The sequence below is a fragment of the Pipistrellus kuhlii genome, unplaced genomic scaffold (assembly GCF_014108245.1).
Source record: "Pipistrellus kuhlii isolate mPipKuh1 unplaced genomic scaffold, mPipKuh1.p scaffold_m20_p_4, whole genome shotgun sequence".
Classification (NCBI taxonomy): Eukaryota; Metazoa; Chordata; class Mammalia; order Chiroptera; family Vespertilionidae; genus Pipistrellus; species Pipistrellus kuhlii.
In genome coordinates, this window is record NW_023425540.1 from 2,989,490 (window position 1) to 3,016,405 (window position 26,916).

Below are 26,916 nucleotides of genomic sequence, written 5' to 3' on the forward strand. Positions count from 1 at the left end.
TCTTCCCCTCTTTCACCGAGTCCCCTGGCCCCCTTCCCTCCAGTGATCACCAGCCTGGTCTCAGGAGCACCTCCTTAATGACCGATGTATGGCTTGGGTGGTCCCTGCCCAGGTGGATAGCAACCACTTCACAAGGGAAGGTCACTTCCAAGCAGGCCTCTCCCCGTTTCTCTCCTTGAGTACCACGGGGCTCAGGCCTTGGCCTTAGATAGACCTCCATCAGAGCCTGGCTCTAGCACTTCCTGTGTGAGCTGGGACAAACTACTTAGTCTCTCTGGTCCGAATTATTCCTCCCTGTTGGGAGGATTATAGATAATCTACTGGAAGCACTTAGCAGTATCCCTGCCAAAAGTTGGAGCTCAGTAAAAGATGCCTCTTTTATATTATTATTATAGTATTAGACCTGCCTCCCTAGGACTTGACCATCCAACAACACACAAAGGGTCTTATGACCATATTGACAAATGTTTTTCAAGCATGTCAAACTCATGGCCGGCGGGCCTCATGCCTCGTTCATTTAAACGACATCCTTGTGTAAGATGTTGCATATTATACATTCACTAGAGGCCTGGTGCATGGATTCATGCACATTGAATGGAAATTAATTAGAAGGAGCCAGTGGGGTGGGACTGGGTGAGTTGGGCGGACACACCCTGGAGCTAATCTCCCACAGTCCCACCCTGGCCGGCCACACCTGTGGTAGTGCTGGGGCTTGAAGGGCATCTTGGGGAGTGAGTGGGATCCCTCTGGCAGGTGAGGTCCCTTGGCCTGGCCTGTGGGATTTAGACCAAAACTGGGAGTCTGACATCCCCTGAGGGGTCCCAGAGTGTTAGAGGAAACTGAAAAGTTGCTATCACTCGGAAGTTCCTGCATTGAGCATCTGCCCCCTGGTGGTCATTGCACATCATAGCTAACGGCTGGTAGGCCAGTCACTTAGGCATACACACACACACACACACACACACACACACACACAATTTAAAATACCGTTTGTCTCTAAATCAGCACTGTCCAGGGAATATGCAACGTGAGCTGCCAGTGAGCCACATACGTAATTTAAAAGTTCCTAGTAGCCACGGTTAAAAGAATGAAAATAACCAGGTGAAATTAAATTTTTTAAAGTATTTTATTGATTTTTCACAGAGAGGAAAAGAGAGGGATAGAGTTAGAAACATTGATAAGAGAGACACATCAATCAGCTGCCTCCTGCACAGTAGTGTAGGTGCCTGCATCCAAGACATACCCTGGACTGGAATCGAATCTGGGACCCTTAAGTTCGCAGGCCCATACTCTAGCCACTGAACCAAACCGGTCAGGGCTGAAATTAATTTTAATAAGACATTTTACTTGGCTCATAAAAAAGATTATGTCAACAGTAATCAATGTAAAAATTATGAAGGAGATTGTATATATTTTTTTTAAAGGTTTTTTTTGTTTGTTTGTTTTTAAAATATATTTTATTGATATTTTACAGAGAGGAGGAAGGGAGAAAGATAGAGAGTTAGAAAACATCAATGAGAGAGAAACATCGACCAGCTGCCTCTTGCACACCCCCTATTGGGGATGTGCCCACAACCAATGTACATGCCCTTGACTGGAATCGAACCTGGGACCTTTCAGTCCCCAGACCGACGCTCTACCACTGAGCCAAACCAGTTTCGGCCGATTGTATATTGTTTTTAGCGTACAAAGTCTTTGAAGTCTGGTGTGTATCTCGCCCTTACGGCATACCTGCAGGTCAAGGGCTCGGGAAACACGAGGCTGGTGGCTGCCACACTGGACAGTGCTTTGGGAATTATGATGGAAACAGACCGGGAGGACTAGAGCTCACGTGTAAGGAACCCTATGGCAGTGTCATCACCCAGTCATTTGCCCCAAGAATGAGAGGGAACAGAGAGGGCTCCGAGCTTCCTTCAGCAGGCTGTCTACAGGGGCTGGGCATCTTTCACACCTGCCACTGGGTTACTTTCCTTTACCAGGTTTATATTAACCTTATAAATGGTGTCCTTTTTTTTTTTTTTTTTAATATATAGTTTATTGATTTTTTACAGAGAGAAAGAGAGAGGGATAGAGAGTTAGAAACATCGATGAGAGAATCATCGATCAGCTGCCTCTTGCACACCCCCTACTGGGGATGTGCCTGCAACCAAGGTACATGCCCCTGACGGGAATTGAACCCAGGACCTTTCAGTCCACAGGCCGAGGCTCTATCCACTGAGCCAAACCGGTTTCGGCAAATGGTGTTCTTTTTGCCTTCCTGAGGTTGTTGAAGTTCAAGTATTTCAGTATAGACTGACCGACATACTGATACTCATTGGGCAAAAAGTGGCCTTCCATCACATTACTGGGTCATCCTTTTTTGTTATTAATCTATATTCAGACAACTAAGTCTTATTTTAAGGGCAGTGCAAGAAAACTTTTCATTGGGAAGGTATTCCCACTACGAAGATCCATGATACATTCCAAACCAAGGGCATGAGGGATTGTTGGTAGTTGTAGATGACAGTACTGCTTCTCTCTCATGGTGGGATCATCTAAAATTGACTTTATAGATACAGAGAATGGTCATGTTAGGTGGGAATTGGAGCTCACTGCAATTACGTATTGCAGTGCCGACGGTGGGTGCGTCTGTCTGTCAGATCCATGCCTGATTCCTCAGGCTCCTGACATGCCAGCTGCAGACGTATGTCAGGTGAGTGTCCATGGTGATTGTGGTGTCCACAGTGGGAGCGGGAGACCAGGGCGCCCAAAAACTGGGACCCACGGGCCACACCTGGTCACGCACGCAGATGCCAAACAAGAGCAGCGAGACGTGGTGGTCTTCATTCCAAGGCTCAGCTCCTTTCTGGGCCTGTCTGCCTCTGATTTGTGCTCCTCTGCTTCTTAGAACTTTGGTTTGGGACACTCACCATGGGCTCCTCAGCTCCTGCTCTGGATCCTACACCCAGAAACGTCCATAGACTCTCCAGTTAGTTTCCCAATTTACCACACAGTTTCTAAACCATCAGTTGGCCTGTGAGGAAGGACACATTTGTGTGTGTGTATGTGTTTTAATATATTTTATTGATTTTTTACAGAGAGGAAGAGAGAGGGATAGAGAGTTAGAAACATCGAGGAGAGAGAATCATTGATCAGCTGCCTCTTGCACACCCCACGCTGGGGATGTGCCCGCAATCAAGGTACATGCCCTTGACTGGAATCGAACCTGGGACCTTTCAGTCTGCAGGCTGACGCTCTATCCACTGAGCCAAACCGGTTTCGGCGTGTGTGTGTGTGTGTGTGTGTGTGTGTGTGTGTGTGTGCGCGCGTGCGCGCGCGTATTAAATTCTTCTAAGTATGCTTAATTAAGAGGTTACATAAGTATATTACATGAACTGAAGTATTATAATAACAGCTTACTTTTATTGGCTGCTTCCCACGAGCTGTGCAGGCAGGCCGGGAACACAGAATAAACTCGGACGGGCCTGGCGGGGATCCCGAGGTAGCACTGACTGTTAGCAGTGAGGTGGGCATCCTCGCACCGTTCTCAGATTTCCCTTGAAGGGCTTCACAGATCTCACACCTGTTCGTCTCTCCACGGAAGCTCGATGCTTCCTGAGGGGTTTGGGGAGAACCTTTATAAGGTTAGGGAAGTTCCCTTTGATTCCTTGTTGGTGAGATTCTGTTTAGTCAGAATGACACCATTTTTTAGGATAAATAAAAGCAAAACACAACAAACACCACAATTTTTATAAAGTAGGTTGAGGGAAGACGTTGAACACAGGACTTTATTGCAGGTTATACATTAAATTCTAACCCTGACTCTGTCATACATGTTAGTATCACAGTCGTCATATTAGCATGTTGGTGGCGTGTGATCTCCTCAAAATGCAAAAATTTAACATTTTTTATAAGGCTCTATTGAAACATTGGAAAGATGGAGTGGCTATGATTTTTAAAATGAATTATTATTCTATGTTTTAAACTTACTAAATTTTGATGCTTAACAAAATATTGTTTCCAGAAAGTTGATTTCCTCTCCTATCCCTTGCTTCCTCTCTCCTCATTCTATATCCACCTCTTGCCCTTTTCAGTATCGACTTTTTATTTGAGCCAATTGGATATTTACATGCAGTTTTAAGATGCAATACAGCGATCACTTGTATACATGCCCAGTTTCCCCCGATGGTAACGTTTTGGAAAATTACACATAAAATCACAGATGGATATTGACACTGATACAATGCACTGATTTTAGATTTCCTCAGTTTCATTTGTACGTGTGTGTGTGTGTGTGTGTGTGTCCGTGTGTTAAGGTCTATGCAATTTTATCATCTGTGTAGGATGGGGTATTTGAATTTTATCAAATACCTTTTCTATATCTATTGAGATAATCAAATGCTTTTTTCTTTATTCTGTTAGAGCATAACTGGTTGTATTACTAGGTTCCCCCTACCCCAGTTTTATTGAGGTATAATTGACATATAACATTGTGTAAGTTTAAGGTGTATAACATAATACTTTATGTGAAGTGATTGCTACAATTACTTCAGTGAACATCCATCACCTCATTTGGCCACAAACATTTTTTTCTTGTGACGGAACATCTAAGATCTTTCCTCTCAGCAGCTTTCCAGTGTCTGCTTCCGTGCTCTCCGTGGCCACATGCTGTAGATTTTGCCCCCAGAACTTGTTCATCTCCTAGATGTAAGTCTGTGCCTTCTGGTCACCGGCATTGCTAGGTATTTCTAGTTTTAACACTCGCTGCACTCCTGGAATGACTCTGGTCTCGCTGTGCCTCAGGGCAGCGAATGTCTCTGTTTCCCGGGCCGCCCGTTGGAGGACACAGTCATGGCTGAACCTACCCACGCTGGCCTGGGCGGCGTCTCGCAGGCCGGGCTGTCTCAGAGGCTGGTGCTGCCACTTCAGCGTCTCTGGGCCAGACATTCACACCGGGGTCACTCACCTCTGGGGCTGTGGGCGTTGGTACCCCGTCATGGTCTAGGTTTGGGACTTGTGTCTCCTGACCATTGCTCCCCCATTTCCCTGGGGATTTGATAACATTTCAGAAGCACCTCTGTCCTCCCGCCAGCAAACTGGGGGTGAGGGTGGGGGGAGGGCACCGGTTCCGTTCTGACACGTTGTGTTTTAGCAGGCCCCGTGGGCACCTCTGGAGGCAGCAGAGCCCAGTGGTTAAGCATGCAGGCCTGGGCTTCATCCCCGGCTCTGCCTCTTTCTATCCTTATCTGGGGCACATTTCCGAAATTTCGTGCCCTGACCATAAAATGGGTGATAGTGGTTACACTGAGAAGGCTGTTGAGAACACGAGAACTGTGTACACAGATAGTATCTAACACAACGCCAGGCTCCCAGGAAGCATCCCACAGAGGGTAGTGAGGATCCTTTACTTTTGTTGCTTACGTTCAGATCAGGGGACTAGTAGCTGGTGCATGAAGATCCTCTGGGCCAGTGTCAGCAAACTCATTGGTCAGCAGAGCCAAATACCAACAGCACAACGATTGACATTTCTTTGGAGAGTCACATTTTTTAAACTTAAACTTCTTCTAACGCCACTTCTTCAACATAGACTCACCCAGGCTGTGGTATTTTGTGGAAGAGCCACACTCCAGGGGCCAAAGAGCCGCAGTTTGCCGACTACGGCTCTGGGGCACCGTCAGAAAGCTGAAGTTGGAATCCAAGATCCCCCGGCGCCCTGGGTTGCTCAGGGTGTCTCTGACGGTGTTTGCTGAGCGCCTGGCCGGCGTCTCTGTGTTGGGTGGCCCGCGGGTGCAGTGGCTGTCCCTCAGGGTGTCTCCGGGGAGGCGACTGGCCCTGCCCAGCTGGCGGCTCCAGTGCTAGGCACGCTGTTTGGTTTTAGAATGCACAGCGGGGCGGCCAAGCTGGGATTAGGTGCACCCCCGACTCCTGGCTCGGAGACACTTTTTCCACTCCATCAGCCTGGCCCTCTAAGAATGGTGTGCCCGACGTGGGGGTGCACCCATGACCCGGAGATCGAGTGTCTCGGGCCCCGCAGTGAGCCTGGCGGCGCCAGGGCTGAGGGATGTCCTCCCTCTCTCTGTGCCCCGCCTGCCAGAGGGCACACGCGGGACCAGGGCTGCGAGGACGCTGTCTCCTCTGCGTCCCCTCCTGACGGTCACCTCTCGTGTCCTCGCCCGGCAGAGGCTGCCACGGAGTGCTCCCGGGAGCGCGGCTGTGTGCTTGACCCTGGACCCCACGGTGGCTGGGAGCCTCATGGGCTGGGAGCCTCATGACCTTAGATACGTAAGCAGGCGCGTGAATGCCCACGGCCGGGAGCTCCAGGCCCGTGGATCCCTCCAGCAGAGACACAGCCGTCACGCTGGCACTCCCAGAGGTCTGGGCCGGGGCCCTCGTGGCCGACCAGCTGTGGCGTGTGCGTGGAAATATCCCCGACCCCAGAGCAATGACAGTAAACACGGGGAGTGGCTCACTGCAGTAGGAAGCCACTTCCAAATTCACCCAGGTTTCCATGACCTCTTTCAGCGGATGAGGCTTCTTTAAAAAAAAAAAATATTTTTTATTGTTGATGTCACTACAGATGTCTCCCATTTCCCCTCGTTTACCTCCCTCCTCCCGCCCCTGCCCGCCTCTCCTGGGTCTTCACCACCCTCTCGCCCGTGTCCGTGGGCTCTGCATACGAGTTCTTTGGTTTCTCTCCTCTCGTCCCCCAAACCCCACATCAGGGTACGTCAGTACGTCCCATCCTCCCTGCGTTGGGTCTTACTGTGCTGGTCAGGAGGGTTTCTTGGCTAGGTGCAGGAATTCTTCGGAACAGTGCCCACCGTGCTGTGCGTGAGGGCTCCTGTGTCTGTCTCTGGAGAGAGGAGCCACAGCCTCTTCTGATTCCGTGTCCGGAGAGGAATGAATCCACGTGCCGTCTGCTCAGACGTGCTCTCCAGCCCGGTTTGTTCACATGGATAGGCTACACCCGTGATCGGCAAACTCATCAGTCCACAGAGCCAAACATCAACAGCCGCATGTGGTTCGATAGCCGCAGTTTGCCGATCACAGGATTTGTGCATGCAAGTCTGCACCTGAAGATCAGGTTTATATTTTGTTGATGGCGTAGCTGGGTATAAAAGTTTTAGTGTGACGGTGATGCTCCCTCAGGATTGCGATGTTACTGCTGCATTGTTTGCAGCGGTTGGTGTTGCCATCCTGACTAGTCATGTCTCCTGTGCTGCTTTCTTTTTGTCTGTCTCTATAAGCCTTCGGTGTTTCCTCTGCATTGCCGAAGGTAGCGGGCAGGAACGAAGAGTGTACACCAGGCAATTCAGCAGAAGGAATTTACAAGGAGAGACTAACTTTAAGGTGTAGGAAGAGTTGAAATGCCAAATAGGAGAGGAGGGCGAGCCAGAGATTAGCACAAAGCGACGACCCCCTCCCTCCCCCCCGAAGCTAGAAGGACCAGGGAAGAGAGCGTTTCCCCAGCATCCGAGAGGGAGAGCTCTCACGGCAGCTGAAGCACCGAGGAAAGAGCCTCAGCCAACAGCATCGCTGCAGAGGCAAAGGCAGTCCGGGAGGCGCTGTGGGGAGAGGCGAGGAAGGCAGAGCTCCCGGCGCTGGGCCTGGCCATCACAGGGGACATGGGCTGAGAATGCTGGGCTGGGTCCCTCTGCTCGTAGCGCTTCCTCTGTTGTAAAACCCAAGATCTGGGCCGCCACCTCCAGCGGCTTTCACATCCCCAGGTTTCTGTTACTGGCTGAAAGGATCTTTCTAACTTTCTTTAGTCTTTTTTCTTTCTAAATATATCTTTATTGATGTCAGAGAGAAAGGGAGAGGGAGAGAGAGAAACATCGGTGATGAGAGAATTGTTGATCGGCTGCTTCTTGCATAACCCCACTGGGATCCAGCCCACAACCCAGGCCCGTGCCCTGACCAGGAATCCAACTGTGACCTCCTGGTTCCTAGGTTGACGCTCAGCCACTGAGCCGCACTGGCCGGGCTCTAACTTCAGTCTTCACTTAGAGGCTGCGTTTCCTGGTCACTGTCTGGGTAAGGGTTTTGCTTCTCACAAGGAAACAATCATCACCTCCTCCCTCCTCTCCGCCCTCTTCATTTTAGGGCAGTTTTATTCCAGAAAGGCAGTCTGCTGCTGGTGACATTTCACCAGAACACTCGCTTGGACATTTTCATGACTCCAGCACCCTAAAAGACAAAGGACGGCCTTTGCTTCAGCCCCGAACCGCCGCCCCCCATGGCGTGCGGCTGTCTGCGGGTGCGAGCTCCCCTCGGGGCGGCCCAGTCAGGAGTCCCGTGTTTCCTGTCCCGTGTGCATGGCGAGGTTACAGCTGCAGACACAGAGTTAGAGCCAGTTCTTGGGAGTGGGTCCCAAGTGTTTTCCGTTTCTATTTAGTATTTTTCCCATTAACCCCAGAGGCGGCCTTTTGTTGTTCTTGTTGTCCGAGGAAGGTGTTTTCATCACAAAGAGTGTGCAGAGCCCGTTTTTTAAAACGAAATAATGCGCATCCTGAAAGCTCTCGCTTCCCCATGGGGCTTCGTGCTTCTTAATGCGACCTCTGTTCCGGGCGGGGCAGGACCTGCCAGGCTGTTTTCGTTTCTGACCAGGTATTCTGAGCCGGCGGCGATTTTATAGCCTTGGCTGTTTGCTCGCCTGAGGTTAGCCGGCCACCCATAGCTTGTTTGTTCTCCTTATTTAAAAGCTGAGAATTGAACCAATTAAACACATATCCCAGCGGCGTTGGAGCACAGGAGCATTGTTGGGGAGGCGGGATGTCCGAGGGGGCCGCCCTCCTGCCCAGGTCTCAGTCTGTCTGCCCTGGGTGCGAGCCGGGAGCCCCGGGGCCAGCGCTGCCGGAGGCCAAGGCCAAGGTGTTTGCACAGAGCCGGGGCTTAATAAATCATTGTTTAGATAGGCCAGACATTACACTCTGGAAAGTCCGAGGCCTTGCAAAACAACGCTCTCATTTCCTGCGACGAGGGGCGGCTGTCTGCACCGGCCGGCCGTGTTTGCCGCCGCGGCCTCACAGAAGCCGGGCGGGAGGTGCCATCGGATCATCAATAACATCTGGGCCAGACGCGTCACGCCCCTCTTGTCTTACCTAATATCATGTCACCGGAGCTGTGTGCTCTTTCCGAACTTTTGAAACGTTAGCCATTCACCAAAGCCAAGGAAAGGGGAGGATTGCAGTCCACAAAGGCCCGGTCTGCCCCGCCCCTGTGAGGCCGTGCACAGGCGGGCTTTGTGTCCGCGCAGCGCCCTCTGAATAGGAGACCCCCTCCTCGGCCACCCCCCTCCTCTGCGCTCACCCCCTTTCTTTAAGCCAGCCAGAGGGTAATTTGTCCAAATGAAAAGGCCCTTTCAGGCACGGGAGGGCTTTGCTAATTGTATCTGAAAGAATAAAAGCAAACCGCACGTTGGCGCTGAACACCAGGAGAATGGCGCGTTCCCATGCCAACGGATTAATCCGATTAGCTTTATGAGGAGCAGGCCGTCCGGTAGCCGTCGGGTAGTCCGCACTGCCCGAGGGTGACTCATTAGGAGCCAGGCCTTTGGCCTCGCCGAGGAGCCGTCCCGGGGCTTTCAGGAGGCACGGATATGAGGATGTGCTGAAACCTGAGCAAAGCACACCCCTTCCTCTTCCCGAAGCGAAAGAGAAAGCTGCTCTCAGGCTGCTCGCTCCCGTGACGCTGGAACGCGGAGCGGACCGGGCATCCCCGAGGAGAGCTTCTCCGTTGGGATGTACCGTATTTTTCGGACCATAAGACGCACTTTTTTCCCCCCAGAAGTGGGGGGAAAAAGTCCCTGCGTCTTATGGTCCAAATATAGCCTACACATATACTTTAAAAAAAAAGTTTTTTTACTTGCCCGGCTCTGTGTGGTCTCTGTGTGCTTGCCCGGCTCTAAAATGGTTCTAAATGCTGCTGTTTACTTTACAGGGTTGATTACATGTGTTTATGACTGTGATGTTGGGTTTTAATGCACATAAAATATTTTAGGACACTATTTGTTTCAGAATCTTTTTTTTCTTCATTTCCCTTCTCAAAAAACTGGTGCGTCTTATGGTCCGGAGCGTCTTATGGTCTGAAAAATACGGTACATCTGCTTCCATTTGCACGTGACCGTGACCTCCACCCCACGGCCGGCGTGGATGGATTCGCTGCAGGAACACGTGGGCCTGGCCGTGACCTGGAAGTGCTCCAGGGAGAGCCAGGAGCCTGGGAACAAGGACCCTTCCCAACCATAGGCTCCGCTCTGCCCCTTTGACAGACAGTCCTGTGCTTCCCCCCCCCCCCCCCCCCCCCGTGTTTGGGGACGTGATCGCAGCCAGTGGTACTGTACTCAGATGAGCAGCGGGGGAATGCACTTCACCGTGGAAAGGCTAAGTGCACCCCCCGCAGCACCCCCGCCCCCCGAGTGGAAGGGCATTTCAGCACCCTCAGCCATGGAAACACAGGCGAACTCCTTAGGACAGACGGGTCACCGCACACACGGGCTGCAGGCCCATCGGCAGGTGCGGCTGCGGAAGGAGCACGCGTGTACTCACAGGCGTGAGTGGAGAAGCTGGAGGCACGGCTCTGGAGGGCGAGCTCCCAGATTCCTCTTGTGTTTCCTGCCTTTCCCCCTCGCCCAGGCCTCTGTGCTCCTGGGCCGCGGGGGCCCAGCACCCCCCTTCTCCTCGGGGAGGCATTCGTGCACACAGAGCTGTGGGCTCCGCAGGCTGGCTTCGCCTCACAGTGCGTTTCCAGGAGGAGCCTGGACCAGAAAGGCTGAAGGTAAACAGATCTAAAGGAGCCGTTCTTCTGTTGGGGGAGGAGACAGAGTGTCTCAAACGCCAGGATTTACCTTCTTTTAATATTTTAACATTTTCCTTGGTTTCAGAGTGGAAGGGAGAGGGGGAGAGAGAGAGAGAGAGAAACATTGACGACCAGAGAGAATCATTGATCGGCTGCCTCCCGCATGCCCCACTCTGGGGATCAAGCCCGCCACCCGGGTCTGGGCCCGGACCGGGAATCGAACCTCAGGCTGATGCTCCACCGCTGAGCCAGGCCTGCGGGCAGGGTGTGTGCTTCCCCAGGCGGGCTCTGCCCGGAACGGTTCCGGTTCCGTAGGCCGCCCCCGGGCTGGAGCAGCGTGGCGCTCCCAGAACAGAGCTCCCTGACGTGAAGGCCTGCATTTCACCACCAGAAGGACGCTGCCTTGCACAGAATTCAACAGGCCCCAGCGGGGGCGCCCGTGTGTGCGCGGCCTTCCAGCTGGGAAGAGGGGAGGCCAGCCGGCCCTTGCCAGCTCGCCAGCCACCGCACTCACAGAGGGCCCCGGTGTGTGATGATGACAGCAGCCAGAGGGTTAAAAAAAAAAAAAAAAAAAAAAAAAAAAAAAAAATATATATATATATATATATATATATATATATATATATAAATAATTGATTTTTTACAGAGAGGAAGAGAGAGGGATAGAGAGTTAGAAACATTAATGAGAGAGAAACATCGACCAGCTGCCTCCTGCACAACCCCCCCCCCCCCCCCCCCCACACACACAACCAAGGTACATGCCCTTGACCAGAATTGAACCCGGGGCCCTTGAGACGCTCTATCCACCAAACCTGTTTTGGCAGCCACAGGAGTTTCGCGTCCCAGGGCAGAGTGCTGGTTCCTGAGGCCTGGCCGCGAAGGCTGCTGTCCGTGTGGGTGGACGTGGTGAGGTGCCCGAGGCAGCCGTTCAATAAATAGTAACGGATGGGCATTAAGACGGTCGGCGACCCCGGGGCTTGCCAGCGTCTGTGAAACGGAGAAAACCGCACCGCGCTGCTCTCGGAGGCCATGAGAAAGGACTGTAACGGGGTTTATAAGCGCGCGCTGGGAGCGGCCGTGTCCAAGGAAAACAGTGGCCCCCAGCGGAGCGGAGCGCCCCGGGCTGCCCCAGGCACAGCAGCGGCGCTCAGCGGCGTCCCTGCCGGGCTCCGGGCGGTGGGCACAGGAGAGAGCGGGCACAGTGTGCTGCTGGGGACTCGGCCCCCGTCCCAGGAAGCAAATCTGAAAGTAGCTCAGGCCGTGGGGAGTTATTTTGGGTTAGTCTTTGTCTTCTGCTCTTTCCCCACTCCTCGAGTGAAATTGGCTTCATTTTGCAAAGTTCTAAAAAGCTCCCGCCCACAGGCTATGATACAAAGGCAGGGAGGAGGTGAGCAGAGGATTTTTTAAAAAATTCATTATAAACCTAAAATTTCCTTTGCCCAGTTACCTTATGTGGGATGACGACCAGGTCCCCGGAATCAGCCGTGTTTCTACCCTATCCTGTGGATCGTGAAGAGCTTGAATCCATTAGGAAGCAAACAGCCTTGCATGGGATTGCACCCAAATTTGCCCACGGCTGCCCTACAAATTGCATCCATTTTGATTTCAGGCCATTTTTTCTTTTCTGCGCTCAGCAGCGACGTATTGTATATTTACGGTAACCACATGTCCAGGGATTTCTTGGGTGGAAAGACAGCAGACAAGTCCCGTACCCACTAAGTGCATGCGGGTCTGTGTTGACTCCTTGACCCCGAGGGTTGCCATGCAGATGGCAAAGCCCGCAGATGGCTGTGGGTCAGAGCTGTACCATGCCTCCCTGCATCCACCGGGTCCCTCCTCTGGGCCAGGCGTGGTGCCAGGCCCTGCGAGGAGCATTCACACCCGGCGGGTGTCTCTAGAAGGCTGGGTAAGAAGAGACGGGTACAGAAGAGCCTCCTACATAAGAGGGAAGGCAAGCTTGGCTGAAGGGCTGCATGAGGCCCGTTCAGGACTAGTGGAACTGCCTAGCTTGAAGGCGGTGTGTGTGTGTGTGTATAAATAGTTGGGTGTGTGTGTGTAGATGAATAGTTGGGTGTGTGTGTGTAGATGAATAGTTGGGGGTATGTGAGTGTTTGTGTGTGTGTGTGTAGATGAGTAATTGGGTGTGTGTGTGTGTGTGTGTGTGTATGAATAGTTGGGTGTGTGTGTGTGTGTGTGTAGATGAATAGTTGGGTGTGTGTGTGTGTGTGTGTGTGTGTGTGTGTAGATGAGTAATTGGGTGTGTGTGTGTGTGTGTAGATGAATAGTTGGGGGTGTGTGTGTGTGTAGATGAATAGTTGGATTGTGTGTGTGTGTGTGTGTGTGTGTGTAGATGAGTAGTTGGGAAAGGTCCCCCTCTTTTTGGCAATCTGCGTCTCCAAGCTCTCTGCCTACACTGCTCGTCTTCCCGTGCGACTCCTCTCCTCCACGTGCTTGGCAAACATTAGTGTTTCCCAAGCTTCTTCCCTTGGCCCTCTTCTCTCCAAACATGTTTCTGGGCAGCATGTCCACCGGCCTGGGTGGGATTTTCATCCCTGTGCGGGTTACACTTACACCTGTATCTCTGACTCCAAGCTCTCTGAGGGGCAGGCCCCCGCTCCCAAGTCCTGCTGGCCTCTCTGCCAGAATAATGCCGTGCCTACCCCGTCTCACCTGCCCGCTGACCTGCTCCGTTCTGAGCTCTCGGGAGCAGAGAGAGGAATCAGGAGGATGGAAGTCTGAGCTCAGAGGACTTGCTCTGCACACGGACGTGGGAAGTAGGAGATGGGCGTCCAACGGTTTTCAAGGGATGTGACAGGAGAGCAGCTTCCGTGCTGATAAGGTCAAGGGTCTCATTGCTCAGAGGTTGGTCTGCGGACCAGAGGAACCTTGGTGCTCCACACCTACTGAGGCAGACTCTGCATTTGAATGAGTTTCCAGGTGAGTGTATGGTCCAGGGCAGTGGAGCGCGGACCACTGGTGGTCCTTGAGGTCTGAAAGATTGGTGACCGCTGGTCTAGGGCAGTGGTCGGCAAACTCATTAGTCCACAGAGCCAAATACCAACAGTACAACGATTGAAATTTCTTTTGGGAGCCAAAATTTTTAAACTTCTTCTAATACTACTTCTTCAAAATAGACTTGCCTAGGCCGTGATATTTTGTAGAAGAGCCACATTTGAGGGGCCAAAGAGCCGCATGTGGCTCTCGAGCTGCAGTTTGCTGACCATGGGTCTAGAGAATGTGTAGGAGAGGGTGAGTTGATGAAACGGAGTGGAGATGAAGTTTATCAAACAGCGGTGGTCAGAGAACTAGAGGCTGTGGTGCCGAATGAACGGACGGGGACATTGGACGGACAGGGACGTGGGAATGGCCCGGTGTGGATGCAATAATGAGGCTGGAGGGGAAAAATGTGAGTGACTGCCAACCTCCTTAATGCCTTCTCTGTGCCCTGGGGGCGAGGGAGGGCCGGTGCAGGAGACGACAGTGATATTTGACAGGATTTTTGACGTCTTAGCTCCGTGAGAACAGAGTTTCTGACTAGGATTTTTCCATATTTCAGCTTTTAAAAAAATATAGCAGGTTTTCAAATAGTGACACTATGAGAGGTAGGCTCCAGGAGATTAACCTGCCCCTTCCTTTTCCCTCCTCCGTCCTCCCTTCCCCCGATTTTACGTCAATTTACAATGAAAAATAAACAACATCCCTGGAGCTGACTTGAACAACCTGGTATCCAATACCCTCTTTTTCTTTCCTCCGATCCTATTTTCCTGACAGTCAGTTAGCACTGTGTTTGCCAGGGCAGGCTCTCTCATCCTTTCCTTCCTCCTGATAGGCAGATAGCATCTTGGCCGTCAGGCATGGCAGAGATGTCTTATTAAGTCTGGAAATAGGAGGCTGTTCATCTCCGTTCACTAACCCTGGGTGAGTTTGGTCTTCAGGGAGTTGCCGGGCTTGAGGATCACAGGAACGCTGTGGGCGCGTCCGCTGGCAGCTCTGTCTTCGCTCTCAGTGCGCTGAATGGGCCAGATGAGTGTGTGGCTCCGCTCTCCCGCTCACACAACACGCTGGCCGGCCTGTATGAGCTCCAGATTCCCTTCACATCGTAAATTGTTGCGTTTCTGCCATTCTTCGGGGCTATTTCGAAATGCTTAGGAGGTTAAAAGAATGCATCTCCCTAAGACATGTACCCCTGGTCTCTCTTGTGCTGTGGCAAGTACATTTATTAAGCTCAGTGTTATTCAACCTTTAAAATATTGGGACTAAGCCAAAACCCGTGTGGCTCAGTGGATAGAGCGCCGGCCTGCGGACTGAAGGGTCCCAGGTTCGATTCCGGTCAAGGGCATGTGCCTTGATTGTGGGCACATCCCCAGTGGGGGGTGTGCAGTAGGCAGCTGATGAATGTTTCTCTCTCATCGATGTTTCTAACTCTCTATCCCTCTCTCTTCCTCTCTGTAAAAAATCAATAAAATATATTAAAAAAATAAAATATTGGGACCAACTCCACTATAGTCCTGCTACATCTGCATCTAGAACACTCTGCCTGGTTTTGGTAATGTTCTTAAGAGAAACCAGTCTCCTCACATTAGTAGAGGACGTTAGCCCTAAACATTAAAGAAAGAAAGAAAAAAAAGAGAAAGAAATGTAGTTCCTTTCAATTGCCCAAGGGGATGAAACAATTTTCTTGTGAAATAGACTTAAAAAGATCAGTCTCTTCAAAAATGTCTAAGATGTGGCATGATCCAACCTGTGAAGACCAGGGGGCTTTTCTTGCGATGTGAAGACTTAACTGAATGCTCAGGCCGTCGAACTGAGGGGACACCGTCAGGATAATTACAAGGAATGCCCGTATTCCCGGCAGTTAGCGGGCATGTGAAACTCATTACTTGCACATACGTGGGCTCCAGGATGATTGAGATCAGCTCATCGCGACGGGGCCCACATGGGATGAGGATTGTGTTGATCACTTGTTGTGTTGCCTTATTCTTTGAGGTTGATATCTTTTAATGTCTTTTTCTAAAAAGTCTTTTTAAAGAATAATTATTGGTTTGAAAAGAAAAAAATGATAGAAAACACAAAACTGGACAAAACATGAATGCTGAGCCTATGTATTTTCATATCTTCCAATAGCACCAACTGTGGAAAGGTTCCCAGAATTTTTCCAGGTTTTGCTTATTCATGTAGGGAATTGATTAATAAAGAAAACATTTTATTATGGGAATTTAAAAAAATATACAAAACTAGTGAGTGCAATGTACTGTACCTCCATGTCCCCATCACTCAGCTTCAACCATTTTCAGCTCAGTCTGACCTTATCTAAACCTTTTCACCACCATTCCCCACCCCGATAATTCTGAAGCAAACCTCAGGCACCCCCATTTCCTCTGTAAATATTGTAATATGTATCTAACAGGTAAGGCTCTTTATTATTTTATTAAAGTAAAGTTTATGTGTCTCGACTAACATGAGTAATGCTGCAGTGAACATCGGGTGCAGATATTTCCTTGAGATTCTGATTTCATTTAAAAAATATATTTTATTGATTTTTTACAGGCAGGAAGGGAGAGGGATAGAGAGCTAGAAACACAAGTTTTCATTTTTCTCTACATTTTCACCAACACTTGTCACCTCTTTAAAAAAATAATGTGCATTGATATCTCATTATGGTTTTGACTTACATTTTGCTGATGATTAGTGACATTGAACAGTGTTTTCAGGCATCTGTTTATCATCTGGTTCTTTGCTAATTTTGTTAATCAGATTGTTTTTACGTTTGCTATTAAGTTGCATGAGTTTCTTCTATATTTTAGATATTAAACCCCTTATCAGATACAAGGTTTGCAAATATTTTCTCCCATTCCATAGATTGCTTCTCATTTTGTTGGTGGGTGCCTTGCTGTGCAGAAGCTTTTTAGTTTGATATAGTCTCTCGCTTATTTTTGCTTTCATTGCTTGTGCTATTGGTGCCATTTCCAAAAAATCTATTGCCACGAGCAATATCAAGGGCCTTTCCCCCTGTCTCCCCCCTCAATAGTTTTCTGGTTTCTTACATTTCTCTAAGTGTTTAATCCATTTTGAGTTAATTTTTGTGAGTGGTATAAGATAGGTGTTCAGTTTCATTCTTTTGCATGGGGCTACCCAGTTTTCCCAGTACCATTTGTTTAAGAGACTATCCTTTCTCCATTGCGTATTTTTTGGTTTCCTTGTAAAAAATTAGGTGACCATATCTGTGTGGGCTTATTTCTTGGCTCTTGATTCTGTTCTATTGATCTACTTACCTGTTTCTATGCCAGCATCATACTGTTTTGATTACTATAGCTTCGTAATCTAGTTTGAAATCTGGAAGTGTGATGCCTTCAACTTTGTTTTTCTTTCTCAGTATTGTTTTGGCTATTCAGGGTCTTTCGTGGTCCCATACAAATCTTAGATTGTTTTCCTTGTTTTCTTTCTGTGAATAAGACCACTGGAATTTTGATAGGAATTGCATTGAATCTCTGGATTGTTTGAGGTAGTATTAGTATCGTAACAATATTAATTCTCCTAATCCAAGAACATGTGATTTTAAAAAATTTATTTGTGTCTTCAATTTCTCTCATCAATGCCTTATCATATTCAGTGTACACCTCTTTTGTTAAATTTATTCCTAAGTATTTTATTGTTTTTGATGTAACCACTCCTTATCACTGTTATTATATTTGCTTTACTCATTTTTGAATTCATTCTTGAGTGGAATCATGCAGTATTGCGTCTGGCTTCTTTCACTCCATGTACTGCTTTTGTGATTTTGCATGGTATTTCATGTATTAATACTTATTTTCCTCTCTTTTTAAGTTGCTGAGTAATATTTTATTGTATAAACATAAGTATAATTTGCTTACTTATTCTGTATCGATGGACTTCTTCCTCCCCAGTTTGGGACTATTATGACTACAGCTGCAATAAGCATTCTGGCCTAAGTCTTAGAGTGGACATGTATTTTCATTTTTCTCGTTTGCATGAATACCTAGGAGTAGCATCGCGGGACATAGCACAGATGTGTGCTTTAGAAGAAATTGCCAACGCAGTATTGCTTCACATTCCCACCAGCAGTGTTTGTTGTGGATGATATTTTGTAGAGATTGTATTTAGTTCTGTTCCTCTGAAGAGGAAATTTTGTGCTAGCAGGCAGTTTGACTGATTAACCACTTTGAAGTTTGGGAAGCGTGCTTTGTTTTGTTTTTTAAAGAAGAAAGTGGTCCTGTTTTGGTTTGTTTTTAGCCTTCGTCTTTGGACAAAGTGTTTACTTCAAAGGTGTAGCCCCTAGAGAGTCTTACTGGGAAGCCTGAGCTATTTCCCATGTTCCTCCAACCTGGTGGCACTCAAGCTCCTCAGCTCCTGCAGCCTCCAGCTGCTGCTTCTCCCAGGCGCCTTGGTGTCGGCCTTGTGCCAACAGAAGTTTTTCCCTTAGCATCGCCCCTGAACCCATTTGTTTGGCGATCTCACTTTGTGGGCCCCGGTCAGGAGCAGAGGAGAGTGTGAGAAAGGGTGTGGCGCCGTGACAACGGGCAGATGCTCTGTTAGCTTTGTCACAGGGGCTCTGTCAAACCCGCACTCAGAACCACTGCCCCACTTCAAGTACAGCTGTAACACACTCCATGGTTTCCTCCCCCAGCTTACAGGACATTAAAGAGAGCAAGATGGCCTGCTGGAGGCAGTGGGAGGAGCAGGGAGTGACAGGTGACAGCCCCCTGGGTGCCATCTTCCTGTAGCAGAGGCAGGAGCGGTCCCAGGGGCACTCACAGGCCTCCCGCCAGGCTGGCACATCAGGGAGCTTGTGGAGTGAGGTGGTTCAGGGAAGGCTCAATCCCCAGGGAGGGGCATGCAGGAGGCAGCCAATCAATGATTCCCTCTCATCACTGATGTTTCTATCACTCTCTCCCTCTTCCTTTCTCTCTGAAATCAACAAAGGTATATTTAAAAAAGACAAAAGACTCTTGAGATATGCTGCCCAACTCTCCACTTTCCTTATTTGCTTCGGGAACCATTAGTTTATGGGAAGGAAGGCAGAGCCATCCTGTGACATGCTTGAGTCCATTGAGTACCACAGGCAAGACCTGCGGGCAGCCTCGCCTTGCACTGAGCTTAGGTAGCTTTCTGCTGGGACGCTCTGGGGGAGCATTGCAGGCTGTCTCCAATACCCAGGCGGCCTGGGCGGTGGATTACTTCTGTGTTCTTCACTATAACTGCACAGAACCGCTGAGACAGGCAGTGTCTTGGCTTACTTGCTTGGAACACAAACATTGAGGAATTCCTCTACAAGCTTGCCTCCCCAAGGAGAAATGAGAAGGATGGCACTCCTGTCACCGATGGGAGCCATGTCATGAATGGTCACTCTTTATGCTCAGTTAAAAAAAAAAAATAGCAGGATTTCTATTCGACTTTCCCCACGAGAGGTGAAAAACACGCACTAATAAATAGGCATGGCTGACAAGTGCAATCAGAGAGACAGGCCGGTGGCAAAGATGGCATTCTTCCATTTGGCATACCTGCCACTGGCCAGCTCCAGGGGGAAAATCAAGAGAACGGAGGTGAAATGATGGGGGAGGTAATGCCAGCATGCAGCCCTGTCCTGGCACAGTTCCCGGGATGAGTGGGAGATGGGGCGTGATTTCCATCTTGTTGGAATGATGCACAGCACGATAGGGATCGCCCTGGGGCTTGTCCCCCATGGTGGTCCGCTTTCCCACCGCCTTGGGCAGACCCCCTCTGCGTGTCCATGTCCATATGGATCTGTGACCTGTGTGTGTCCGTGTGGAGCTGTGACCCTGTGTGTGTCCGTGTGGAGCTGTGACCCTGTGTGTGTCCGTGTAGAGCTGTGACCCTGGTTGTGTCCATGTGGAGCTGTGACCTGTGTGTGTCCGTGTGGAGCTGTGACCCTGTGTGTGTCCGTGTAGAGCTGTGACCCTGGTTGTGTCCATGTGGAACTGTGACCCTGGTTGTGTCCACGTGGAGCTGTGACCCTGTGTGTGTCCGTATGAGCTATGACACCGTTTGGTCGAGACCCTAAGTTCCCAGGGCTCTTGAATTGCATTGTTCTCTCTGTTTGTTCAACACCTAGCAGGGCTGGCCGCATTTAGGACTGTAATGAAGGCTTACGGCTAATGACAGTCAGGAGGGGCTTTCTGGCTAAAAGGATGCTAACTACTGGAGAGGTCGTGCAGTCTGCCCGTCAGGACTCTGAGGTCCAGGTGCTGTTCTGACAGAGGCGGGGTGTGGGCAGACCAGATGACCTACTTCCTTTTAGCCTGGAGGTCCAGTGGAAACTGTTCCAAAGGCAACTGAAGACTGCACTTTTTTCCTCCCTTATTTTTAAAAAATTTGCACTTCGGATTTGCAGCGTCTATAACGTGCTAATGGGCTTTCCTCCTACTTAAGAACACATATGGATGTGAGAATGTTCTCCTGCAGAAAAGCAGGTCTCCAGGGCTTTGCTTCTGGCTGGAGGGCCTCTGAGGTAGGTGTTGTGAACTCCTCCGCAGCAGGTTGGGGTGCCAGTGAACCTCGGTGGGGTCAGCAGCTCCCCTGATGATTTTGGCAGCAGAGGGAGACACTCTGCTACTTTAAAAGAAAGGAAGTACAACTTTCAGTCTGTTTGAAAATCAGGATAGAACGGGTTTTCAGACCTGGACATGGGTTTAGAACCAATCTATTATCTTCTACCGTTAAGCCTGGAAAGAAAAATTAACACAGTTTCATGTTTCTCAGCTAGACGATCGTTCTTTCCACCCTGCGCTGTGGAGGGGGCAGCACAGAGGGCCTATCAAGAAAGAGGAGGCCCAGCTGGCAGGGCTCAGTGGTTGAGCGTTGACCTGTGAACCAGGAGGTCAGAGTTCGATTCCCAGTCAGGGCACAGGCCCGGGTTGCAGGCTTAATCCCCAGTGTGGGGTGTGCAGGAGGCAGCTGTCTGATGATTCTCTCTCATTATTGATGTTTCTATCTCTCTCTCTGAAATCAATAAAGATCTATTTAAAAAAAGAAGGAAGGAAGGGGAAGAGTCATATGAGGGTGGTGCTGGGGGCATGGCCAATGTTTAAGGTGGCCAACAGTAGGTGGGTGTTATGATGGCTTTGGGTGAGGATTTTGGGAAGGTGTCAGAGGAGGAAGAAGAGTGATGGAGGTACTTGACAGTTGAAATGGGGTTGCCTTGGCTCCCCAGGAACAAGGAGAATGAAGGGAACAGCCCTCAGGACGGTTGAGGGTGAGGGACGATGCCCTTTTGGTCTCCACAGTCAGGAGAGGACCAGCCCAGAGTTTTTCCGAGCACCTTGCGTCTTCCATGTTCCACGACGCTGTGCCTTCCCTCTGCAGCAGGCTGGGGTGCGTCTAATTATCAAAGAGGAGAAAGAGCTTTTGAAAAAATATGTTTGGTGGCCTGAGAACGAAGCTACACAGCCAAAGTTCACTTATTAAAGCTCATTAACTCATCAGTGTGCGTACTTTCTCAAGCCACAGTGACTTCATGGTCTAAGTGAAAATTTCATATTCCTTTGGAAAATTTAATTAGCATAGCCGAATCAGCAGAAAATTATCTTTGACTGCTAGATGTTATTTCTACACATTCTGCTTTGCCTAAGAAAATAATGACTCTGAGACTTCAGCGTGGCGGCTCAGAGCAAGAGCCATTGTCTGCTATTTGCTTTCATGGTCCCAGGAATTGTGTTAGAGGTCTTACATGCCCTCATTCATTTATTCCCCAGAAGAGCTCTACGAGATGAATAGGTGCTAAACCCCATTAATGAGGAAACTGAAGATCAGAGACATGAAATAATGAGTCGGGGTTAGGATTAGATTTCGGGTCCAGCTGCTGATTCAGAGCTCTCCGGTGAGCCAGCACTCTTTCCCATCCTCCACCCACCCCCGGGGCTCAGTGCCATTGACCAGCTTGGGCTGCGTCCATCGTACTTGGACAGAGTCAAGGACCGGACATTGAGGAAGGAAGAGAACTAGTTGGGGTGTCAAAGCATGAAGGAAGAGCCTTAGTTTCCGTTAAGTATGAAATGAGTCAATAAGATATGTTATACCAATAAGTTAATTAATACCACTACTAGCTATTAGAAGCTAACCAGGACCCCTCGCTTTATAATTCTCTATCTCTGGACAACAATGACAAACACTAACAGTGAATACTGACTTTTTACACCTGTGGATTTGTTTACACACAACGGCACCCTCCCTAAGATCGGTATGACTAGCTCCCCATCCTCCAGATGGAGAAACTGGGGGGGATAGTGGAGAAACACAGCTAGGAAGCGGCGAAGCCAGGCTCCCTACGATTATTCCACCCTGCCTCTCAGCAGTAGGCTCGGTCACATCTCAAATACTTGCTTCTGGGAGACAAACACGACTGTATCGGCCCTTTGGGGGGGAGGAAGCCCAGTAGAGCTGGATGTTGCACTGTGTGCTCCGTGGATGTTTTTGTATTTCACTGGGGGCGGGGCAGGGAACAGCCTCCAGAGCCTCAGCGGGGTCCTCCGTCCACAGGATGCCCTGAGCGTTCTGCTGCACGGTCTTCCGTCCTGACGCTGTCTCCCGGAATAAGGCTCGGCTTTTCTTTGTACGTTTGTAAAAAGAAGGTTTGTGAGCTACTCCGTGTTCCAGGATCGTATGTGCTCGTTTCATGTTTATTGAATGCCACAGTGGGCTTACGGGCGGTATGAGGACGTAAAAAACGCTGCTTGTAGAAGGGAATAGGCTCCAGGGGTTTCAGCGAATTCCCCGCATTCCCAGGGAGCTCTGAGTGTCCTGGGGGCTAGGGCTTCCTTCCCGGAGCCAGGCCTCTCCTTCCTGTCCTTGGGGCTCGGCAGGGAGTGGGGCTGGGGGTCCCGAGATGCACTGAAACCACTCAACACAAACCAGAGAGAGAAGCGAAGATGTCACTGCTGCTAGAACAGAGAACGTAAGTGGCGGCAGGTAGGAAGGACACAGCAGTTCCTCTTGGCATCCTGAGCACTCGGGTAGGCATTCAGTGGTATTTGAATATGTGTGCATGGGCCCCTGCCATTCTTTCAGTTCCGTTCCAAATTCGGAGCCTGGGGAGAGCAGCGGGGCTGGGAAGGCGGAGAGAATCTCCAGGGGGAGGGGGGCTGGAGGCAGAGGGCAAGGTGGGGGAGGAGGGCACCTGTGTGGAGGGAACCAGGGCGAAGGCTGACGCACCTGGGATGTGACACCTAGCCAACCAACAGGCACAGGTTTTCCAAATTCCGTCCTATCTGGCCTGCTTTCCACATTCCTAAACCGGGGAGAGGTTTTCCTCCCTGAGCCAGGGCCAGGAAAACCATGCCACCATTCTCCTCCGCTGCGCCTCTGCCATGCTCGCAGGCCTGGTTCCTCGACGTGAGTCACTCGGCGTTCGGTCTCACTCGCCCGGGTTTCCTTCCAGGTGAACATGTTCGTGGAAGGGTTCCATGACGCCATCCTGCTCTACGCGCTGGCTCTGCACGAGGTGCTCCGGGCCGGCTTCAGCAAGAAGGACGGCGGCAAGATCATCCAGCAGACCTGGAACAGGACCTTCGAAGGTGAGGAATCAGTGTTTCTGTCGATGGCGCTGCGAAGCTCCCGGAGCTGCTTCTCTGCTGGTTCTGTTTCGCTCCCACAGCCATGGGACCTTGCTTTCCTCAGCTGTGCAGGAAGGATGGTGAGTCCAAATCAGGCCGGCCCACAGGCTGGCTGTGAAAGTTCAATGAGGTGAAGCATGTGCAAGTGCTTTGAAAGAGTCCCACCGAAATGGCAAGTGGCTTATCTGCTTCTGATTGTTGGGCAACAACTCCATGTTTCTTAAAATCAAATTCATCGCAAGCCTCATTCACAACAAACCACCAGTCTGCAAAGAGTTTTGTAGTCAGTTTGAAAATGAAAGATCCCAGATACACATTTCTCTGTTCAAACCTGAGTGGTTCGGGATGATGAGCAGGTCTGGTAAGCCCTCACTTTTATTTTATTTTTTTTAAAAATGATGACTATTAGCTGTGGCTTTCTTAACAACCAAAAAAATGGCCCATTCTCTCATCACTCAAGCAACTTCTGTTGACATTTAAAAATTGTACAGGAATGAGACTATTCTTGGCTGGAGAATTCAAACAGTCCAAGAAGGCACAAAATGAAAAGTGAAAGTTTTCCTCCCCGCCCTGTGATCACTATTAACAATTCCCTGTGATTCGGCTTAAAAATATTTTGTCTCCTGCCAGCAGATATGCATTTGAATTATATTTGAAAAATTTATACAAAAGGGTCATGCCATGAATACCATTCCTTATCATAGCTTTTTTATCTTGCATGTCAGAAATGTCCCATATGAGTACTCACAGATTCAGCACATTTTTCAATGATAGTTCCATCATTTTCCACCATACGGCTGTACAAAAACTTCTTTAACCAACTCCTGTTGATGGACACTCCAGCTGTTTATAGTTTTTGCTGTTATGCATCTTACTTGTCTTAAGACATACTCATTTCTGTGAGTATGTCCAACAGGGAATATTTCTAGTTGTGGGATATTTATAGATATGAAATTCTAATATGCAAATAGACCGAACGGTGGAACAACTAAACAACTGGCTGCTATGATGTGTGCTCAACACCAGGGGGTGCGCACAGAACATGGTGGGCATTGGCGGCAGGCAGCAAAGCGAGGAACATGGTGGGCATCTGCCATGGTGGGATGGTGGAGCAGGCGAGCAGGGGGCCCAGGTGGGGGCTCAGATGATAGGCCAGACCTAACCCTGTGCCCACCATAGCCTCACGGCCCACAGTTACTTTCAAGATGCACGAATTCGTGCACTGGCACCTAGTCAATAGATATTGACAAATGTCTTCTGGAAAGGTCTGCTAGCCTATATTCTTGCCAACGGTGTATAGAGTGCTGGCTTCCTCTGGCCTCACCAGCACACAGAGAAAATCAACACGAGACCCAACACGATCCCTGCAGTTATCAACTTCATAGTCACTCACTCATTCACTCATCAAATGTTCTTGAGCACTTTCTGTGTGCCAGGCCCTCTTCAAGGTGCTGAGGATTTAGCAATGAGCTAAAGACATTCCCTGCAACAATATGGGCTTCCATGGTAGTGGGGTTAACCGGTGAGAAACAAATAGACACGCCATTTCAGGGACTATGAAATAAAGCAGGACAGAGAGCTAGAACGTGTCATGTGGGGCTATTAATTTAAATAGAGTGATTAGGGGAGGTCTCTCTGGTAAGTGGCAGGTGAGTAGAGTCCTGAAGGAAAGGAAAGAAATCAAGCACATGAGAGAACATTCCAGAGGGAGCAGCAAATGCAGAGACCGTGAGTGTATCTGTGGGACAGTTCTGAGTGCCCCCAGGCAGGCAAGGAGGCTGAAACAGCATGTGAGAGGCAGTGTAACAGGAGCCAAAGTCAGGGAGGGAGCCGGGGCTCGATCCCACGGACCTGGAAGCTGCACTAAGGGCTTTGGGTTCCACCCTGAGTGAGATGGAAAGCCACCGGAGTGGTTTGAAGAATATGATCTGTCTTGAGTGTTTAAAAGAGCTCCTATGGGGCCTGTGTGGAAAATAAACCATAGTACGCTAATGGGTACCATGTGAGAACCACTACCATACAGTACAGATCGCTGGGCCAGAAAACCTGCATCCTAGTCATGGACTCCACCCTCAGGCCCTTGGACTTCTCCATCACCTAAACCTTGGGGGTTGGACTGGTTGATGACTGAGAAGAATCCTTTTAGTTTTGCATCATGCTAACTCTTTCTTTGAGTCCTTGAATGCATCGGGGCTAGGCCTGTATGTATTTGCAATCTAACTAAGGACATTTTCAATGATGGGAACAAGTACTTCCAAGCCTAGATTAGAAGCACACACTTTTTTTTTTTTTTTTTTTTTTTTTTCAGTTGGGACTCATATCCACTCCACTGTCTCATTCTGTTCTCAGTTATTAGGAGGGTGGGAGCAGTGCAAAGGGGTCATGTTCCATCTACCATTGTCCTGGCCTTAGCTATGGTGACAAGTGGTAGGTTTCATTGCTCCTTGGTGGCCTTCGTGAATGCCACATCTTACTCAAAACTGGAGTGACATCTGATTGTCTTTTGGCAGATTGTGGGACGTGAACAAATAGGCCTCCAGGATTGTCTTGCTCAACCTTAGACTGCCTTAGCTGGGAGCTGGAACTAAGTAGGATCATTCAGGGGGCATATTAGGACAGAGTCAAATTTTCCAGAAGTTGTGCCCAACACACTGAGAAACTGGTGTGTGTGTGTGTGTGGACACAATCTTGGTAGGCCACATCCCGGTCTTAGCTATTCCTCACTATGTGGTGTGGCCGTTTGTTCTCGGTCTTCTGAGGGAGGTTGCTAAGGGAATGGCTGGGATTCAGTTTTATTCAGAGGGCATGAACTGAATTTTCCCATAGGCTATCTTGATCTTCCATTCTAGGGCCAGGTCTACACAGGCAATAGGAAATGCGTTCTAGAACAGTCAGCTGTATAGTTCTGCTCAGACGCAGAATCTCACTTTTCCAAACGCAGAGGCAATGGAAGCCAAGGTAAGTTTCCATTCTCTTTGCGAAGCAGCGACTGAGCTGAGGGGAGCCCCCAAAAGACCTCTAAGAACAACTTTAACCTTTCTAAATTTAAAACTAATTTTCATTTTAATGGTCACCGTAAGTGACCATTAAGTTCTTAAGGGAAAAGTACTCTGGATGTTACTTGACAAATTTAGATTTTATTACCGAGAAACCTAGGACCAACTCTTAACCGTGGCCTGGGAAGAAGCTAAATTGCTCTCTGTGTGAGAGGTCAGAGTGACAAGGTAAATAGGACTGTGGCTCTGACCTTGAGCTCCACTACAGGCCCATGGGAATGAGGAGGGGATGTCTCAGGAATTCTACAGGAAAGTTCTGCCTCGGCCTGACCCTCTCACCTCAGGTACCACACTCTCAGGTGAGGCCTCACTTGCTAATCGGCTGCCTTGAGGGCTCTCCTCCTTCCTTGGCAGAATTGTAATCGCTTCAAGCGTAATGAGGTGCTGGGATCCCGGGGCCACCTGGTCTCAGAGGACACTCTGCAAAAACACTTAGAGAACACACTATCACACACCCCTCCGAAAAAAATAGAGGAAGGTTCTGGATCACCAATATG

At 49.5% G+C, this 26,916-nt stretch overlaps 1 protein-coding gene across 2 annotated transcripts in view; it reads left to right on the top strand.

The window, feature by feature from the left end:
- NPR3 (natriuretic peptide receptor 3) overlaps nucleotides 1-26,916 on the top strand; it is a 58,386-nt gene that overhangs the window by 18,934 nt on the left and 12,536 nt on the right. For both annotated transcript variants that reach the window (XM_036410548.2, XM_036410547.2), the window contains exon 4: nucleotides 23,189-23,324. In XM_036410548.2, coding sequence (XP_036266441.1) covers nucleotides 23,189-23,324 — 136 coding nt within the window. The remainder of the gene's footprint in view (nucleotides 1-23,188; nucleotides 23,325-26,916) is intronic.